The sequence below is a fragment of the Podarcis pityusensis genome (assembly GCF_964106645.2).
Source record: "Podarcis pityusensis genome assembly, chromosome: 13".
Taxonomy (NCBI): Eukaryota; Metazoa; Chordata; class Lepidosauria; order Squamata; family Lacertidae; genus Podarcis; species Podarcis pityusensis.
In genome coordinates, this window is record NC_138038.1 from 3,402,893 (window position 1) to 3,424,339 (window position 21,447).

Genomic DNA, 21,447 nt, shown 5'->3' on the forward strand with positions numbered 1-21,447 from the left:
GGCTCTAGCAAAAATGTTTAAAAATTAGGTAAGAATATTATGGTTATGAGAAGTTGGTAAAAATAAGATTTAAGCTTTAAGGTTTAAGGTTTTTTATAAGATAAGATGAAAATAGATTAAGGTAATGTAATGACAGAATATTATGAATTATGGAAAGGATTTGCTGCGATGATTATTAATTAGGATACAAGAAAAGGGAGGAGGAGGAGGTCAAAGAAAGAAGGTAATGAAAGTTGAGAATTTGAGAATGTTGGATTCATTTTTTCTTTCTTTTTTCTGTTTTGTCTTTTTTTTTGTAATTCTAAAAAAATTCTTCAATAAATATCATTTAAAAAAATATATATGAAGGCCACTGCTTCTTATCCCAGAATCCTAGGATTGCAACCTGATACCTACTGCACGTAGCAGAGACCTATTCAGCCAACAATCTCCATCTAGAAACTGAATCTCCAAGCTGACACAGTTACAACATCCAGCCTAATTTTTGTCCTTTTTGTTTTTCCTCACTCACATGGCTGCATGTGGAGATGAGAGAGACTTCATCAGATGTGAGAGTGTTGGCAATAGCTTCAGCCGTGTACAGTTTAAAATGCAGCTTGGTCATTCTTTTTCTCATTTCAAACTAATCTGTTTTGCATCAAGATGGGTTATTTCATTTTTTAAAAAGACAGAATAGATGCAAGATAAAAGATAGATAGGATTGTGGCTAATGACATGTGTACAAACTGGATACCATGTAAACAGGAGTTTGTGCACAGCCAAAACCAACTTTTTCTCATTAATTATTTTCCGAACGCTGTAAACAAGCTTTCACCTCAAAAGGTAAAAAAATGGACAAGGGGATCTGGACTTAATCCTGTCCAACAGAGATTAATGGTTAATGCAGAGAAAGTGGTCAAAGCCTGTGGCCCATGACATCTTGGAATTCATGATACAGAAAGGTGTGAACATTTATTTTAAGGGCAAACACAAAGCTTTGTTCCTGGCTTACCCAAAGAAAACAAAGGAGAGGCAATGGACCAGGGTAGCAGAGTTTGCTGGGGTTGGAACAATCTGTCCTTGTGGAGGTCACATGAAGATGGAGCAGACTGAGCCAGGCAGAAGCAATCTAAGGCGAAGACCCATGAAGACTGAATGGCATGATCCCTTGGGACCAAACTCTGTGACATAAGGATAGGGAGTTCACTGGGTTGGGACTGCTCTCCAATCACCAGGTGTTGGTGGCTAGCTGTGGAACCCCATCATTGTCCAGCAACCCCATCATTGTCCAGAGCACTTAAATGTGTAAGGACCCTCTTTGGGTGAGGAGCAAGCAGACTTCCTGCTTGTCACATCACGGATCCCTTTGACAGGATACCCTATTTCTGGAGGCCAATTCAGTAGGGATAAATTCAAGATTAATGGAATGGGTGGGGAGGTTGATCTGATGAAGAACAGCTGGGTGTCAGGGACCAATGCAGGCTGTTTAAATCCCCTGGGAGCAGACCTGAGGGAAGCCTGGTTGTTTCCCCAGGCCCACCCCCAAAGAGCCCTGCCCTCCGTGCCAGTCCAATGTGGAGTGAGCTGTCCATGTGATAAAGGGTAAAGGGACCCCTGACCATTAGGTCCAATCGCGGATGACTCTGGGGTTGCGGCGCTCATCTTGCTTTATTGGCCAAGGGAGCCGGCGTACAGCTTCTCGGTCATGACTAAGCTGCTTCTGGCGAACCAGAGCAGCGCACGGAAACGCCGTTTACCTTCCCGCTGGAGCTGTACCTATTTATCTACTTCGTGCTTTCGAACTGCTAGGTTGGCAGGAGCAGGGACCGAGCAACGGGAGCTCACCCCGTCGTGGGGATTCAAGCATGTGATAGCACCCATGAAAATATAATATTTCATGAACAGGTAGTGTGGAACTAAGCTTAATATTCCTACTATTCCTTAAGTACCTTTTTAAGATAGGATATTTTTGTTCTAATAATTCTCAGCACCCCAATCATTAGCATGGTTTTTTTCTGTTATGCACTTCTGTTGCTTTTAGACTTTCTTTTTCCACTAAGCTAGATATGCATTACACAGACAGTAATGAAGGGCAGAAACATTGCCCCGTTTTCCTGGCTCACTAATCCCATACAGCTCTCTCTAGCAAAATATGATATGGAACTGGATCCATCTATTTGCATGCTACAAAATGAAAAACTGTGTGCACAAAAATATTTGGTGACCAATGTGAAAATTAGAAATAAAAAATTCAGTAGACTTCTATCTAACATCACTGGTACACTGCTCACTGACAATGCTTTCTCAGCATTTTTTTCCTGCACATTGAAAGTGTAAAATGTTTATGGATGATCACTACCTGTTGGCTGTTTAAGGACAACTAAAATCCTTCCACTGGACACTGTTGAGGCAAAACTAACAAGTAACTTTGTCTTGTGTAAACCCCGCTGAAACAAATGGTAGTCGTGCAAGGCACAGACAGGTATCTGTTTCAATGAATCCTGCAGAAGAAAAATATCAGCAGGATTGTGCCTCAACGTCTATAAGTGCAGTGTACAATATATGCAGTGAAATCACACTTCTTCGTATTTATTCTTTCTCTAAGTACTTCAGCTGTTCCTCTCAAGGGTGCAGCGGACTAATAAATCCTCGCCTAATTCTTCTTGACATTGTCATTTCAGGATATCAATGCTTCGATGACAAACAGCACGGTAACAAGCAAGCCTCCTGTAACGCTGCGACTTGTAGTTCCTGCAAGCCAATGTGGATCCCTTATAGGCAAAGGAGGGTCCAAAATCAAAGAAATCAGGGAGGTAGGCAGCAATCCAGAGTATTGATTGTTTTCTTTAGCACAGTGGGTTTCAAAGTTTCTACTGTCAGAGAAATCCTGCTTACAGTCTCTCCTGTGTTGAGGGGTGCTGCACATGTATCATGGAACACCTGTGCCTTGATTCGGGGCTGTATTATAGGATGCATACTCAGTCACTGGTCAGACTTGCCAGGCCTCACCATTGCCCCCTACGAACAGAGCCTGTGTCCTAAAACATACCTCTCCTGAGTTTGTAAGTGATACACGTCAGGGAATCTTCTCCACTTAGAACTCAGGTTCCCCTGGAGCAGAATTTGAAAGCTGGAAAGCTCTGGTGAAGGGATGGCAGGGCTTTCTTAGAGGCCAAAAACAGAAGGTAGCAGTGTTCTGGATGAAGTTTCCGGTTGTCAGAAATGATGGTTCTTGAGTGGTGGTCTTTCTGTAGGAAAGAGGCTCTTCATACAGGCCTTTTGAGTTTCAGGTTTCATAGAATCAGATCTAGGCTTGCTTGCTTCCTTTTCCTGCTCTCTCCTCCCTTCACATTCTCCAATTTCCTTGTTTCGCGGTGGCAGGGGTGGGTGGGGAAACATAGTTTGTGTTGCACCTGAACCAAGCAACCTGTGATTTGTGCAAACCACAATTTGCCTTGTTTGCATTTAGTGGCAAACCAAAGGGAGGTTAGGAAGGGAACTGGAGCATGCAAGAGGTGGGGGAAAGAAGGGGAGTGCAACATTACGTGTAAACTAAATTGCACAGAAAGGTAGGTAGACAAAAATCCCAGCAAGAAGCATGTTGCTGCCTCATCCAGCCCACCACTGTCCAGACACTGACGTGGACAGTTGACAGCCACAACCATTCAGAGGTTACAGATAAATAAAGCTACATGTCATCAGTGTATCTAAAATGTTAGCTGAGATCTCCTGAATTGCATCCTGCATCATTAGTTACTTCATCAGTAACAAAACTGGATAATTTCTCACAGGTAGCAAGCCTCAAACACAAGGTGATAAGGGGATTTACAGTTGCCAATTGGAATAAATTATCCAGTTTTGTTTCTAAGGAAGCATGAAACACGATGTAATCCAGGAGACCTCATCTAATGTTTGTGGAATTTGGAGAAATTGTAATTATTACATAACAGTGAGAATCTTTCATGTTCGTTCAGAATTGTGTGTATGTGTGTGTTCATTTTTTATCTAGCCTTCCCTTATAAATAACTTTTTATACATTTCTATTGCCTTTTGGGGGTTCCTGTGAACTTGTCTGTTGTTTTTGATCAGCGTACTGAGGACATTGTGCTGCACCCCCTAACAATGGCATCCAATGCTTTCATACAGATATTGTTACCAAAGTCGAGTGCCTGCCTCTCTCTCTGCTAAGCCCAGGCACCCACACGGGGCCTGTGCTCCACTGGAGAATTGATGATGCGGCAGAGACTGTTGTGGCTTTAAGAATTATGGGTTATTCACCTGTTTACACCTTCAGTCTGCATGGAGGGAGTCCAAATCTTACAGCATGGTCATTTCCAAAGGCAGCAGCACAGGCAACCTTCCGCCAGCCTGCCCAAGATGGATCTCAGCTCCTCTTCCTGCTTTTCCTTCCCAGCAACCCTCGCTCAAAAACTTCCTTTTCCTGTGCCCTCAAACACACATCTCACTCCAGGAGCTAAAGGATTCTCTCAGATGGCCCATCAACACTTTTTGTCATGTTAACAGGTTTGCTCTTCACTAAGCCAGCTAGGCTGGTTTGCACAAGTCAGCCCAGGAATTCCCTGTCCTCTGCAGCTTGTACTTTAAACCAGTGTTTCCCAATCTTTTTCCAACTGTAGCCCCCTTCTGACCTTGTTTCCTTCCTGTGACCCCCCATGGGCCTAGTCAAGGGGGGGCATGGCGGGCAGCTGCCCCCTAAATAAGTAAAAATCAATACAAATCTGAGGTTCTGGGCCCCCCAACGAAAGCCTGCCCCCCTTAACAAAAATCCTGGCTATGCCCATGCCCCCCCATCGTACCAGGAGAAAGGTAGCTATTTAAATGTTTTGTTTATAAATAGAACATGTTTTATTTATCATTTTTATAATTTATACAAAATACAATTACGTAAAATGATAGTAACATAATGAAATATTGTTGAAGCAGAAAAACATAGAATCCTGGGGCTGGAGGGGACCCCGGGGGCCATCTTCCTAGTGCACCCCCCTGCAATGTAGGAAACTCAGCTAAAGCATCCCTGACAGATGGCCATCCAAGCTCTGCTTAGAAACCTCCAAAGAAGGAGAGTCCAGAACCTCACAAGCGAGATCCATCTTCCATGTACTATAAAAAGTAAACAGCACTCATGTGACCCCAGTTATTTGACACAGAGTGGGAAAGCTACAGATACAGTCCAAAAGGTGCACAAGGTGCTCTGTATATATGGGGGAATTTTAAAAAGCAAGTGGTCCTCACTGACCTGATGTAAAAAGATCTTGTCATCCGAAGGAGTCCTGCCTGCCTAGATAAAACACTATAGCCCCCCACACCCTTACCTGGTAGTAAGGCCCACTGAACTCAGTGCAGCTTTCTTCTGAGTAGACGCTTAGTTATTTACTAGATGCAAGTCGGCAGTACCAGACGACCCTGTCTGGCTAGGTGCTGGGGTGGATTTCACCCCATGCCTTGCAGAGCTGGGCTGGCACTGCTGACGGACCCTGATCCACTAGGCGCTGGGGTGGATTGCATCCTGCACCTTGCAGAGCCAGGCCCAGGCTGCCACCGGGCCCAGCACTGGCGGCAGCAACAAGCAGATCTGGTTCGCCCAGCCCTACCCATTGCCACCCCACCACTGCACTTAACCTGACCTGGGGGTTCTGGATTGCGGGCTCTACTGGTCAAAACGGGAGGCTCAGCGATTGCTCTCTCCTACCGGAAACAAACCAGGACTGCTTCAAGAAAACGCACATGGCAAAAAGGAGCATTAGGCCCCGGTGAGCCCCCCCCCCCCCGTTCCTGCTTGTGATTGGCAAGTAGTTAGCCAGCCATTCAGGATTTTGGGAAAAAAATATGTTTCCCCCTTCACTTCTCACTTTCCAATGTGCCCCCCTCTTTACACATTTTTCACATGTGGCCCCCTTAGAATATCCGGGGCGGGCATATGGCCCCTGGTTGGGAGAAACTGCTCTAATCCATGTCCCAATTAATCAAAATCTTAGCATTTTTCATTCTTAGCATTTTTCATTCTCAAAATCTATAAAACCTATAACAATATTCAATAGCGCTGGGGACAATACGTAGCCTTATGGCACTCTGCAGCAAAGCAGCCAAGGGACCAAAAGGCAGACGGCCAGTGCTACTCTTGTGAAATGCACCCATAAGGAGGAGTGAAAGCCCCCTAACATAGTGCCCCCAACCCTCAGCAAGGAGGCAAATCCAAGACGATGCCATGGCCAATGGTTGCAAGATAAGATGAAGCAGAAGTAGTGGTTGCTCTCTCTTGATAAAGCAACCAAGGCTGATCCTGTCCCATAGCCAGGCATAAACTCAGATTGGAATGGATTTAGATGACCAGCCTCCAAAAAGGGTTGCATGTTTCCATGTGTGTCTGTCTGTGTTAACTCTGTTATTGTGTGAGCATTCCTCAACCACTTTTAGATGCCTGGCCTCCAACCCACCAGCTGCCACTGCAGGTTATATAATGACAATGATTCTCTTTCCATGTCGTCTTCTTCTTGCATTTGATAATTATCTAGTCTGAAGAGGCAGAAGGAGATCACTAGCTCATTACATGACTGGGTTACTCACAGCTCGTTGTATGCAGATACTGAGCAGCCACCATTCGTATTCTTTCACCATTATGAAATACTCCAAATATCATACAAAACATACGATAAAAGGCAGATATTGAATAATAAAGAATCACTCAGCGAGGAATTGTGTTCATTTTCAAGGCTGGATTTTTTCAGGCACCACCAATTGTTTTTAATTGGTACTTTAATGATTTGTAAAAATCTTAGTTTTAATTACTCTTCCAACTAACTACAAAAATGGAGGCTGCAATAAATCATCAAAAAGAAAAGATTCAAGGAGAACCATACAGCTTCTGTAGTAATGAAATACTCTAGTGCTTAAAGATTTGTCAAATGAAATTGTTTCCTGGTTTTAAATGACATTCAGTCAGCAGTGTTCCACTGAACTTGAGATACTTGGATGAGGGAGACGTGGGTTTGACTCCTCAGTGAGTGGCCTTGGGGAAAAGACTGTCCCTCAGCCTAACTTACCTTAGAAGGTACCGTAATTGTGAGAAAATAGGGAGACATTACCTTGAGATCCTTGAAGAAAGAGTGGGATACAAATTCAGTATGTAGAAAAACCCAAACCATTTAAATTAATGCCAAAGAATTTCGACAAGGATCAGAAAGTGGTGGCAGCAACAGCCAACTTGGAATTTTTCCATTGCTGCGAGGCTTTGGCAGGGGTGGCAGGCGGTGCACAGCAGGCACTTTGGACCGCCCCTGAAACTAGCCCCACTTTCAAGACAGGAAAATTGGATTCCAGGTGGAGAAATCAAAATTAGAAATTGAACTGTTAGAACCCAATACTAAGAATTTGTCAAAAATGTATAATCTGCTGCTGAAATGGAATACACAAGATGAAACAGTTAAATCAGCTATGATTAAGTGGGCACAGGACATTGGTCATAACATTATGTTTGCTGACTGGGAATGGTTGTGGAACACTGGTATAAAATTTACGGCATGTAATGCCTTAAAGGAAAATATTATGAAAATGATCTATAGGTGGTACATGACCCCAGTCAAGCTAGCAAAAATTTATCATTTGCCTGATAATAAGTGTTGGAAGTGTAAAGAAACGGAAGGTACTTTTTATCATCTTTGGTGGACGTGCCCGAAGATTAAGGCTTTCTGGGAAATGATATATAATGAAATGAAAAAGGTACTTAAATGTACTTTCCCTAAGAAACCAGAGGCCTTTCTCTTGGGCATTGTCGACCAATTGGTGTCAAAGAAAGATAGAATTTTCTTTATGTATGCTACGACAGCAGCAAGAATACTCATCGCAAAGTATTGGAAGACAGAAGAATTACCCACCTTGGAAGAGTGGCAGATGAAGGTAATAGACTATATGACACTGGCTGAGATGACTGGCAGAATCCGTGAGCAGGGGAAAGAGACGGCGGAAGAAGATTGGAAGAAATTTAAAATTTATCTTAAGAACTATTATAAAATTGAGGAATGTTAAAATGTCGAGGTTTGGAGAAAGAAAAGGAGATTACAGCGACATAAGATTAAGTTGAAGAAAAGAATAAGAAAAAATATATTTGATAAAATTAATTAGAATTTGCTGAAATAAATTTTGGAAATTGGGATGTAGGAAGGGGAGGTTTGGGGGAGTCCGAGAAGAGAGGGATATGAAAAAAAGGTTATGAAATTTTACATGTTTGTATGTCTTTTTTTATTTGTTTGTATTGTTTAAAATTTTTCTGTAAAACCAATAAAAAAATTTTTATAAAAAAAATGAAACTAGCCCCACTTTGACAGTCTGAACAACAGGGCAAAGTACAGCCAGGCAAAAGCTTGCAAGCTCCCTCCAGCCATGTACCAGGAGGAGAAAGGCAGAGGAGAAAGCCCAAGGCTAGGAGGAGGCCATTCCCTCCTCACACATCCCTCCTCCAGGGGTGAGTGAGATGTCAAAAATGCGCCAGTGAGTGAAAAGTTTGCGTGATGTGGTGAGCTGTGCATTTCTTGTAACACCTTTGTTTGTGTTTAAGTCTACAGGAGCCCAAGTGCAAGTTGCTGGCGATATGTTACCAAACTCCACAGAACGTGCGGTTACAATATCGGGCACTCCTGACGCCATTATTCAGTGTGTGAAGCAAATCTGCGTGGTGATGCTAGAGGTAGGATGCAGGTCTTTTAAAATGATGATCAAGAGCTTTTGTTGCAGGCTGTCTTTCAAATCTGAGTAACTGTGATTGAGGGATGCTCAGCTTATTTTCAGTCCGATGCTCGCTTTTCTTTCTGGGCAGCTTTGAGGGCCACGTGCAAATGGGTGGAGCAATGGATGTAGATGTCACCTTTGTACCGTTTGGCTAGTTTCTACATGCACTCACTCACTATCCTCTAGTCAGACGTGTAAGAGGCATTATCAGAGCTCAAGGACAAAAGACTTAGAAGCTGGGCCAGTATGGGATGTGGCCTGGGGGAGAGCTCTGAAGCCTATACAGGGAACTCTGGAGGGTTGCCCTCTGTCTGTAGGGCAATATAGCACATAAATCTCTTTGACAGCAGTTGCGGCTCCCAGTTTTCCTGGTTAGTCTTTCTTTTCTACTACCAAGTAGATACTGGCTGTATGTTACATCCCAGTAGCGGGGAACAGTATGTAACAAAAAACTTTTAACATCTATGTATGTAAATGCTACTCTACCATACCTGGCTGGAAACGTGGGGTGTTCAAAACGTAACTATACACCCACTACGAATACACTGTCCAGAGGTCTATCATTACTTTTCAAACACCCTGTACAATTCAGGCATTCAAAACCAATCAGTCTTGTTTTGAGTCTTTTACTATCACATTTTGGGGATTGTCAGTACCATAACAATAATTTGCAAGCAACAAATTTGAATGCATGTTTACTTTCTCTTACTGCCTTATGTTTTCGTCCTCAGTCACCACCCAAAGGTGCCACCATTCCTTACCGCCCCAAACCTGCCTCTGCACCCATAATTTTTGCAGGTGGCCAGGTAAGAGCAGACACCATTTTGACTTCAGCCGGAAACCACACCGTCTTGGCCCAACCTCAGCCAGCGCCTGTTAGTTTTCAACTTTTACTACTTTTCTGTCTGGTATAGTACTGCTTTTCTGATGTGATAGATGTAATTCTGTTGTTGCTGTCCCCAAATCCTACCTGTGCCGCCCTTAACACCAGCATGCTCCCTGCCATGCCTCTGTTCCTACGACCCCTCCTCCCCCCAACCAGGTTGGAAGCCATGTCTGGAACAGGTTAATTTGGTAGGGGAAGGCTGAGGGTATGTCAGATATGGAAGCATGCAGGACCTGTGCATAAAATAACCCTTAGAGCAGACCACGAATCACATACTCGTATATTTGTATCACATATTAATAAAGTCCCAATCCAATATTTTTTAGTTATTCATGCACCAGTATGTCTAGGGGATAGAATTCTGTTTTAGAAACTTAAGAAATTGGCACTGTTCCAATATTAATGCAAAATATAGATGTGTTTGGCAATATCTCTGGATATACTATAAACTGGTTCAAATTGGAGTTGATGTTAATAGGAAATAACTTTTTATTTAAACAATACCAATCTCTTATTTGCATAGACAGCATTAAATATCTAGGCATATTAATACTACAAGACTTATCTAAATAGTGCCATTAAACATCAAAAAAATATATCATGAGGTATCAATAGGCATTGACAGATGGGAGTCATTGAACCTGACCCTGTGGGGAAAAGTCAGTGCTCTTAAAATAAATATAATACCTAGTCTAGTTTATATGTTAAGAAGAATTCCAATTCTCATACTGAGCAAATACTTTCACAAAATTAAATCTTTGTTTAGAAAATGCATTTGGGGCTCTTCAGTTCCAAGAATATCTGTGTAAAAGATGCAAATACCGATAAAAGGAGGAGGATTTGGGATCCCAGATTTAGAATTGTGTCACCAACTGTATTTACTGTCAGGTACCCAATTCTGGAGACCCATAACTGAAAACAACTGTCCAAATTGGGCTACTTCGGAATATTCCTATGTAACACCTTTAGAAACATGGGCAGCACTCCCTGCCACCCACTCCAGTTGCATTACAAACCACTTTTGAAACAAAAGGGACTTCCGAAAGCAGGTTTTGAGATAGGATATCCCACTCCACGTGTCGAAGAATTGGGCAAGCCAAAGTTTCTGGATTGCAGGTCATGGGCCTTAATCTTTGAATTTTTTATTCATAAATTTAAAACAAGCACACTCTCTTAAAACATAAAATAAAAAATTAAAGCACAAGCTATTCTGAAACATGACTGCTGAGAATCTTTAATCTGTCTTTGTCATTTGCAGGCATTCACAATTCAAGGGCAGTATGCCATCCCTCATCCAGACGTGAGTCCAACGCATGTAAATTGCTTTCCGTTTTCTATTTTCTCTTCTGTTTGTTCTGGGCAGCATTACTTTCTGAGTATCTAAATGTCAAGGAAGCATCTATGAATGACCCTCCTTAGCAGTGAAACATTTAGTCAAATGCTAGGTTTCTCAGATAACTTTGTGCCAGCGTTGCTATGGAAAGTACAGTGGCCCAGATACAAATGAACCCCCACCCCATTTTATGCATGTTATATATTTTGGTTTTTAAATTGTAAATATTATACAGAACAGAAGTTAAAGATATTAACAGTAGCCATTTACATGTAATAATGGTAGCAATGTAATTTTAACTTACTTTTCTATTAGTAGACTAGAGTGAATGATTTAAAACTTTTTTATTATTTAATTTTAATTAATCCAGTTTTGAAACGTGTTAAGATGGTTTTTTTCTACTCTGAAATAATTCCATTTGATTGGTTAGTTCTAATTTCCCATCCTGCCCTGCAGTTGACCAAGCTTCACCAGTTGGCTATGCAGCATCCCCCCTTTACTCCCCTTGGGCAGACCACCCCTGGTTTCCCTGGTACGTACCCATGACTCCCTGGGGATGTCCTTCTTCTTAACAGCTTTGTTTCCCGTGGGCCATTGCAGCATTTGCATCGCTAAATGTCGTCAATGGCCAATGCTCCTTTTGTTTTTACTCATTAATCTCTGTTGGTTGTTACGCTTTCCCCTCCTGTGGCTCCCTTTATCAGATTTCCTTTGTCATCCCTAAACATTTTTGCTTTGTTCTGGGTTTTCATGTGCTTTACCTCAATTTTACCACCAACTTAAGAACTGGGGTTTCTTTTTTTATCAGGCATCAAATGTTGTTAGGAGCCACTGAGGATGTGCCATGTGCCTGGAGTTTTTGGTGGTTAAAATTGCACGTTTGCTTTTCAAAGGGAGCCTGCGTAAACCGGAACTACGTATTGTGTGTTGTAGATCATTGATATATATTTTTGCAGATTCAAGTTCTTACTGAATTTCTGTATTAATGAATTACCCGGAATACCTTCTTTTGCCTTGATTGAACAAAATGCCCTCTTCAGCCACAAATATATTTTCTTAATGAAGGGTTGTTAAATAGTTGCTGAGCTTTTTGGGGGGGGGGGGGAGGGATGTAACTCAAAGTTGTTGAGATTCTTTCAGGAAAGTCAAAGTTGTTTTGAGTTTTACCTCAGAATCCTGGACATTTTGCCAGTTTTCTAAAATTCTGGACGTATGGCAACCTTATGTTAAATTTAGTATATTGACTATGTTTGAAATAATTAAATTGGTTTCAGTAGAATTATAGATTTACGTATTTTCAGAAGACAAGCTCTGCACACTGGCACATACTTTGAATGGCAATTAATAACATTTTTATCACATACATCAAAACTTTTGTGGGAAACTGAATTGAGTACACAGTGTTCAGTAAATCAGTTGACATGACATTTATATATTATGACAGAATTGGCTGGATTTAGACATAGTAATCTAATTTAAATGGACAAATTTGTTGGGTACACAAAGAAAATAAAACACCTGTAAGCTGTTGAAACATTTGCTTACAAAAAATTAAAATGGATAAAGTAGAACTGACATGGATATATGGTGTATCTGATAAATAAACTTCTTTAAGAAGTTCTGCACTCTTTTCCTTATTCTTTTCATTAACTCGCTGCTCCTGAATCTGTTCCTTGTACTATTGTGGACTGTGTAGATCTGTAATTTTGAATGTTAACACATTAATCGCATTTCCTAAACACTTCCCTTTTATCCATCCAAATTTAATCTAGCCTATTGCAACCTTAATGGTATTTCGTCCCTATTCCTTTAAAACACCCTTCTTTCCAACCCTCTGCAAATTGACTAATTCCCTGTATAACATTATAGCTTGCCTAGTTTCTCCCCATATTTATGTATTTTTTCAGTTTTCATATGTATTTTTTTGGCTTTAGATTCCCACTTTTTATTTTCTGGAAGTTTGAATTTGAGCCATCTATTTATTTTTTACAACCAAGTGTTGGATTTCTAACTTTATTGCTAATTGAAATCTACAGTTTTCTATTTTCCTTTAACAGCATCATATATATATGATGAATATATATATATATTCTATTGTTATTTTGGTAGGAGCCAATGTCTTTTTAAAAATTACATTCCAATTAGTACATAGCTCTAATATCTGCAGTTCTGGCTTTATTTTTTGTTGAGCTAGCTGCTCAAGATTTTTCTTTGCTCCACTTTTTAAAACTAAAAAACTTATGAATGCCACAGTTTTTGCTTATCCCTGTTTCAAAATCACCCTTGTAATCCCCCCTTCTTTTGTCCTTCAAATCTAGGATTGGATACCAGTACTCCAACCAGTTCCCATGAGCTCACTATTCCAAATGATGTAAGTACACTTAATTTCTCTTCTTCTTGTGATTTGTTTATATCTCTTACCTATCATAGTTGATATAGTATAGTCACTCAGAGTGAACTGGGGAGTCCCTAGTTCAGATTTTAACTTAACCATGAATGCAGAGCCATCTGCCCTAGCCAGCTAAGGGAAATACACTTACAGTTTTGCAAGGCAGTACCTCTCTGGATGAGGAACCATCAGCTGTGGCTTCCTTCTTTTGAGCTGGGTCTGGGAACTGGGGCACTCTTTGCTGTGGTTCTTTTTCTGCTTGGATGGCTGATTCCAGAAGGTGGAGTGGGAAATTGTTGTTCAACTTCCTGGGACTTGTGCTTTGGGGTTCCACAGACTTCTGTTCTCTCTCTTATGCTTTTTAACCACTGCATGAAGGCACTGAGTGAGTTCATCTGGAGGTTTGGAGTGAGCTGGAGGACACACAGCTCAAGTTCTCCTTTTTTATGCTGTTTTTGTGATATATAAATGACATGAGAAAACTTGGTATACTTGCTTGTATAACATGATTCTTGTTTATAAAACCCAAGAAAGAAAAGAAAAAAAAGAAAAGAAAAATTCTCCTTTTTATCAAATTCAGGTGAGTCAGTGAGACTAGATGTAACCCAATAAATCAAAGCTTAATCCAGACAAGGTAGAGGTACTGATAATAGGAGGTTTGTCTGCACAGGTGTGTGATGTTCAGCTTGTTCAGGGTGAGTGGGTGCATGTTCCCCTAAACTGTGCATAAGTCTGTGGGTACTCCTTGATCTGCTTTCGTCACTGATGACTGATTGCCTCTCCATCCCAGGCCACCCTTTACTAGGGGTGACCCAGTAACAAAACCTGTGTTGGGCTGGTGCGTCATGAAAAATACCATCTATTCCATCCCATTTTCATGTGTTTAAGGACAAATTGGAATATATCCTTTAAAATCCACACAGAATTTTTAGAGATCAACTTAAGAAGAAAAAACACTTTGGAGGTGATAGTTGTGAGTGCTTATGAAGTGGTCTGAGATACGAAAGTACTGTCAGACCAGGCTTCTCAGCCTTGAAGTGTTTACAATTCAGGTAGGTCAGGACATAGAAGTTAGGTGTGAAAGGAGTTACAGTGGAGAAAAAGGAGGACAATTTGAGAGGCATGCAGGGGAGGAGGAAATATCTCTGAGGGACACAGTGGTGGTTTTCTAATGGGCAGCTTTTAATGCACAAAAGAGCCTTCAGGGGAAAGTGTGGGAGATTAGGGAGGCTAGTGCTTTCTTTATCAACTGGATTTCCTCTTTTTCTATTGCAACCTTTAAGACTAGATTAGTCAATTCTTGAAAACTCGCAGCCTGAGGGGCTCCTGTGCCTTTTACAATGTGCATAAATCAGCTGGAGTGAGAGTAGGGCATGGGGGCCAATGTGAGCCCCCCGCTAATGTCACCCTATGACCCAGGCAGATCAACAGCAACGACCAGTAAGCACTGGCAACCCCATTAAAGATGTAGGAACCTGGTCAGGAAGAAAGTTGGCAACCTTTATTGCTAACCTTATTTTGCATAAGTTATCCACCTAATAGCGTTTTCATTTTAATTCCTGTGTTTCTAAATAGTGTGTATTTTATTTTTAATGAGGATATTTCTTACTTTCTTGTTTATTTATTTACTGAGTACATTTAGATTCCTTGGTTCACCATTATCATTATCATCTGATATTTATATAGAGCTATTAGGGGTGTTAGGGAAGGGGTAGTACCTCTGCTGGGAGACATGTCGTGTTCCTTCTTGGGTAGTTTGCCCACCTTTGGTCCCCACCCTGCACTCAGCTGTCACCTGTGGCTCCTAGAAGCTGTCAGCATGTGACAGCGGCCACAATCCCAGGAACAGCTTTGACTGGCCAGCTAAACCAGGTAAGGGGAGTTAATGGGTCTCAAACCCTTGGTGAGCTAGGGACTTCCGCTGCATGCAAAGACAGGCTCTGGCGGATTGAACAGACAAGACCAAGAGTGGGTCCAGCAGGCAAGAAGGCAGTTTCTGCAGGTGCTGTAGGGGAAATGAGGGGCAGGTGGGGCTCGTCCACCTGGGAAGGTAGCCCATCTAGGAGAAAGAAAACTTTGGTCCTAAACCTCCCCTGCCTTATGGGATGTCTCCAGGAGAAGAAAAGTCTAAAGAGTGGAGTAAACCTTACACAAATCTGGAGTGGAGACCTTAAGATTGTTAGATGGCCCCTTGTACACCTCCTTCTGCCTACTCCTGCAGCCAAGCTGGTGTCAAACATACTGCTCTGCTTTCCTTTGGACCACATCAGCAAGGCCAAGAGGAGGGTCTTGTTGTCTGGGTAGCCTGCAACCTCCATACACACTTTGGTGCTACCACGGTGGTTGAAAACTTCACCCCGGTAGGCACACTCCATTGTCTCTTGAGAAAATTGATGCCAGCAACAATTGATGTACAAGATGCTTTGAGAAGTATCTTACACATCCTGCTGTGTCCTAGTCAGTGAAAAAATTGAAGAAGCTAAAATACAATAGCTTGAAAAGCAATCCCTGCAGACTTAAAGCTATTTTGCCCAGTTTTTAGATATCTATGCCCCTTGACAAAGACCAGTGAATCCAGATCTGACCCAAGATATTTTGGTGCTTGGGGTGGAAAATGGCTACATAGTAGAAAAATAGTAGAAAAATATAATTTCTAGTGAAATTAACCACTGCCTGCCCTTTAGTGGTACTTGGCTCTGCTGCCTAAGGTCATCTTATCGTAGGCTTAGTCGCTTGGATTGCAGATTGGATGATAACCCTCCTGTTTGCTGTGAGAAGGTTTTTTTTGCTTCCATCTCTTGCCCTAAACTCTGTTTTTGTCCTATTTTAGCTAATAGGTTGCATCATTGGCAGACAAGGCAGTAAGATAAATGAAATCAGGCAAATGTCAGGGGCGCAGATCAAGATTGCAAATGCCACAGAAGGCTCAGCAGAACGACAAGTAACAATCACAGGATCACCTGCAAACATCAGCCTAGCACAGTACCTCATTAATGCAAGGTAAGTTCGTTTTGTAAGCAAGGTTCTTCTTGAAGTCCACTGTGCTTCCTAGTAGCTGGGTGCAACTGCCCTGCTTCAGTCCTGTACCACCACAACAACTGTAACCATGTGGATTAGTAAATTAGCCCAAACTAGCCTTTTTAGTAACATTACCTGATTATTATTATTTTTTATAAAAAAGGATATTTATGCCTATCTGTGTAACCTACAACAAGTCTTGTTCTAATGCTTGGAAGACAATGTCTTTTGCAAAACAGGCTGCTTCCTATGCTGATCGATTCTGCTGTCCAAAATAGAAACAGTCATTAATCAGAAAGCAAAGCTGATATAATTTGCTAGCTAGAAGTTGCTTCAATTGTATAATATTAAACATATATTTGATTTCAAAGAGGGATTGGATTTAAAAGAGGAAAATGGCACATGGCATGGAGCCCTACCCCTGACTCCGGGTTGGAGTGTCTGCTTCCCATGGCATTCTAATTTTGCAAAAATTCTTGATTTGATTCTCAGCTCGTACTTCTGAGCACTGGAAGAAAATATACTGAATATTATACTGTCCAACTCTACTACTAAATCATGTCAGCAGAGAGAATTAAAATATGTACCGTTTTTCTAAAATATCCTTTCTCACGTCAAGCTACCATCTCAGAAATACGTTGTTATATGTATTCACTCAGAAAATTAAGCATTTCTCACATCAGACAAACCTCTCTTTCAACTTTTGCATACACAATTCAAAGCATCACTGAGGACACACAGTATTTTTTTGGGGGGGTACCTAATATTTTTTAGGGTGTATGTATGTGCCCTATGATTCCTTTCAAAATTGGCTCTTGATTTGTGCATCGCTCAGAGTGGACTCCTGATTTGCACAGCCCACTCAAAGTGCTGTTCTAGCAACACTATCAATCATTTAGTAAGAGATCCTGGGGGGGGCACTTCTGGATCTTTTTGGGCAGCCAAATATTTGTCTGTCAGTTCTGTGGGCCCCCCCTAGACCTGACAGTAAATGGAACAATCTGCATAGGCTTACTTTTATGGCAAAAGTATGTGTACTCTTCTGCCAGGTTCAAAAATCAAAGCAAAACTAGAAGTCAGATAAATGTGCTTGTCAGTTTCCAAATTCAAAAACGTTTTCCAGTATTGCAGTCAGCCATCTATATAATGAATATAAATCAGTACCTTAAGCCCTGTGATCAAATAAACATGTGTTCCCTCCTTTAACCCTTAAGGATATGTTCTTCTCTTGGTGTTCAGGGATTCCCCACACATCGAGATGAGAATAGACCCCTTCATTTTTAGTTGTACAAACACCACATGGCATGCATCTGGATCTCTGAAGATAACAATTTAAGATCTTCTGGACAGCTAAAGCATGCAAATAAAATAAAACACTTATTAATGGAGTTGCAGCTTGCTGCTCACCAGATAATGTTTATTCTAGTGAACAAACCCTTACCTGATTCACTTAGAAAATCTTGTGAACTCTCATGGTTCTTTTGATGTTTTCATGGAATGGAATTTAAGAGATCATTTAACGCCCTTTGGCAAAGAAGACAACTGCTCAGCAACCCTACACTACGGATACTGTAGAACCAGAAGGTGGTTTCTTTTGTTGAATTTCTAGGTGGGCTTTGTAACAGTCACCTTCTGTTTTTAAACATGTATCTTATGTACATATTACTTATGTGGCAAATGTATCTTCATAAAATGGCTATGATTTATAAATAAAGAGTCTTGAGAGAATATGTAAGTAAAATACATTCTGAATTTACAGAGGCAAAAGAATGGGGTCTTTCCAATTTGGCAGCTTGAATGTGGCACTGAGCATGTTTTTTGCTCATGGAGAAAATGTTGGGAGCAAGTGGTTGGGAGTTTGGAAGCGCTCTGTAATCAAAGGAGTCATGCCAGTTGCAAGCCCTATATTGGGAGTCTCAACAGACTGCATGAGCTGTGAATATTACTGTAGTGATTTGTAGTGGCTTCACCATGGGAAGGTGAGAAGCTTAAAAGCAGCCACACTGAAGACTGGCGTATAAAGCATTCAGTTATTATCAGATAAAACCTAAAAACACACATCTCAGCTTGACAGCTAATTTTTAACACAGCTTATTTTGAATTGAGCAGGGTCTGATGGTCAAGCAATGTTAATCTGACCTACTGAACTACTCCAGTGCAAGCTGAAGCAAAGGCTAAGAGCTATTTAACTCTTGCCTTCCTAATGTGAGCAGCAACAGACTTTGGCAGACTCTTCCCTTTTTATGTACCACAAAATCCAGAGTCTGAGTCCAAGGACTTTTTAATGTAAGGAGTTCCTTGGTTGTGTCTGAAGGTATCAAGCAAAGCAAAGGATGGACTCTCAGAAATATTCTGTTATTCACACTGAGACTGGTGGCAAAGAGCCGTTTGCTATGATTCTACAATGTATCTGAAATGCTTGGGATTGTGAATTATGCTGGGGACCTGATAGGAAGTTGTTAGGGGCCAGATTGAGTCTCTAGGACCTGTGTTTACGTTCCTTATGTTTTCTGTAACATTTAAACGAAACAAAATGATAAATGCAGCTCACAGCCATGTGAAATAACATGTTTCAGTGTATTGCCAGCTTCTCCTTCGCTGTTTTTTTCTTCATTCTACATCTCCTTTCTCATCTGACAACACTGGGAGTTGTCTGCCTCCATAGCATAGAATGCAACTTAGCCATGGCTTGATGTCATCCCACTAAGCATTTGGCCACCAGCACCAACTAGTGCACAGAAAGACACAGCATTATAGACAGCACATTTCATTAGGGTGCGCACCCAGGGAATTTCATTCATTCATTTATTTAAATGAAGAGAATGGGGAGGGGAGAATGACAAGGAGATCAAAGAAGAGATATAGAGACAAAATGCTAATCAAACAACTACGACAAGTGTGGGCAAGAAGCCAAAACAGGAGATTTTTCCTTCTGATAAAAATACCTGTGCCAGACAGGATGACCCCTCCCCTTTTTACTTGCTTGCCACAAAAGCAGCCTCTCACCCTACAGAGCTCTCTCCACAAAAGGTGGCAACCGGAGCTCAGACAGAGACAGGTGGCGGCAGAAGGAAAAGGCTGGAGTGGCTCAGCACCTTTTGTCTGCAAAGGAGGGAGTCCCTCTTCCTCCCTTACTGCCTGCGCTGGAACCAATCACCCACCACGGCTTCCAGAGACAGTCGCAGGCAGAAGCTGCAGGTCCATTCCAGTCTTTATATTCTGCCTGTGTTTCTCTCTTTCTGCTTACCTTGATCCCTGTTTTTAAAAAAATATCTATCTATCTATCTATCTGGGTGTGCTTGGCCACATCCTGCGCACCCACTGCACGCATAAGGACATGAGGACATTAGGTACCTTCTACATGTCACAGAGAACAAAACAGAAACTCAAGGATTTCCATTTTGGGGCAGCTACCCTGAGCTCAGTGCTGTGTAGGCGTGTGTGTGTATAAGCATACTCACACATATCCACACACACAATCAGGATATTTATTTATCCATTTATTTTTCACATTAAGTATTTTCAGACAGGAAATTGTTGCTTTTGGTTGAAAACATAATATCATTCATAAACATGTCAACACCATAACTTGCAACCTTATCCTGTGGAAATTTATTCAGAAGTAAGTTCAATAGGACATACTTCCAAGGACATTTATTTGTTTTTGGATCATCTTTCAGGACATAGCCTTCACAAGGCAACTTCCATTGAAAAAAAAATTATATAATAAAAGGTGCCATTAAAGTAATAGGCCTAGAATTATATCCTTGAGCCTGAAGTCCTTTGGCTTCTGGGAGGGTCTTGGAGCTTCAGTCTCAGAGAAGGAGATCCAGTGTTGGATTGTCCCTTCCTGCCACCACAGCAGCATCCACAGTTCTGGCCAGAATCAGTATCAGAGCTCTGACACCAGAAGGGCTAAAAAGGAGCTGTGGGGCAGTTCTGGGGGATCCATAGCCTTCCCTATCTCCCCAAACCACGGGGTGCAAATGGTTTTTAAAAATAGAGATATAGGGACAGAGAAGGGCAAGAGTGTTCCTCCCACATCCTGCCAGTTCAGCATGATGCAAGAGAAGGAGGACAAATTTCTGTTCTGCCCTAGGCTAAGGCTGCAATCCTAAGGTGGGACAGAGAGAATCAAAGGCGGCTGAGCCACCTTATCCAGTGCCCTCCTGGGCTCTTGCCAGCAGGGTGGAAGTGCAGTAAGGGGGAAAAGCAGTGCTCTTCGGCTCCGCCGTCCTTTTCCCAGTGTTTTCTTTCTTTCACAATTTCCCTTCCATTGCAAACAAGGGAAGGAAAATTAACTACCTGCTGGCATATTTTTCTCCCTGGTTTGAGGGCTTGTTGGGGGGCTTCCTCCAGCACCACACCTTTTCCTGCCCTCCTTCTGAGTTTGAATCTCCCTCTCCATCCTTTCACCCTCCAGTGGCGTCCCAAGGAACAAAAGATTGCAGGGTCAAAGGAAGAAAAGTATTTTCTAATATGAAAAATTCTGTGCAGATTCTGTGCAAAGCAGGATATTGCATTCAACGTATTTCTTTCAACCAGTGCACATTTTCTATGAAAAGAGGCTGTGAAATGTTGTGGCCTTTTTCATGCTTTCTTTGTCCCAGTTAAGATAAGGGAAAGGGGATCTCCAGGTGTCCTTTGGACTCCAGCTCCCATCAGCCCTGTTGTCGGGGGTGATGGCAACAGTAGTCCAACATACATTTGGAGGTGAGCCACCCCTGCGCTAAACCAGGAGGCAGCGCCACGAGACCAGGCCACAGCAAATCTCAAGCTCCTGTGCTCCGCTCATTCTCCTCCCTCATCCACTTCTTCTCATTGTATTGGTCATTTTACATTTTGTCTAAATACAGAAAAAATAGTTTTGTACAAATCAGCTAGCACATTGAAGCAGAATATCAAACCAGGTTCAGACTTTAAATGCCCTCCCCTTTAAGAAGAGGAGAGAGGAAAAGGGGGCTTATCTGTGTAGAATGTGTAGAATGTATGTAGAATGGCTCATGCCGTGTTTGCATCAAGCTTTCCTGCTGCATTAATGCCCATGTCAAAGTTTATAAACCTTTCTGGCTAGAATCCATAGAAGTTCATAAGACTGCA

General features: G+C 41.7%; 1 protein-coding gene across 7 annotated transcripts in view; it reads left to right on the plus strand.

Moving 5' to 3' along the window:
• LOC308460452 (poly(rC)-binding protein 3-like) overlaps positions 1–21,447 on the plus strand; it is an 89,990-nt gene that overhangs the window by 56,316 nt on the left and 12,227 nt on the right. For 4 of the 7 annotated variants that reach the window (XM_080976889.1, XM_080976884.1, XM_080976890.1 and 1 more), the window contains exons 6-12: positions 2,661–2,792; positions 8,552–8,680; positions 9,453–9,596; positions 10,866–10,922; positions 11,397–11,472; positions 13,259–13,311; positions 16,160–16,329. In XM_080976889.1, coding sequence (XP_080833015.1) covers positions 2,661–2,792; positions 8,552–8,680; positions 9,453–9,596; positions 10,866–10,922; positions 11,397–11,472; positions 13,259–13,311; positions 16,160–16,329 — 761 coding nt within the window. Of the gene's footprint in view, positions 1–2,660; positions 2,793–8,551; positions 8,681–9,452; positions 9,597–10,865; positions 10,923–11,396; positions 11,473–13,258; positions 13,312–16,159; positions 16,330–17,561; positions 18,934–21,447 lie in introns of those variants that run through there. The other 3 variants (XM_080976887.1, XM_080976888.1, XM_080976886.1) reach the window with 3 other exon arrangements.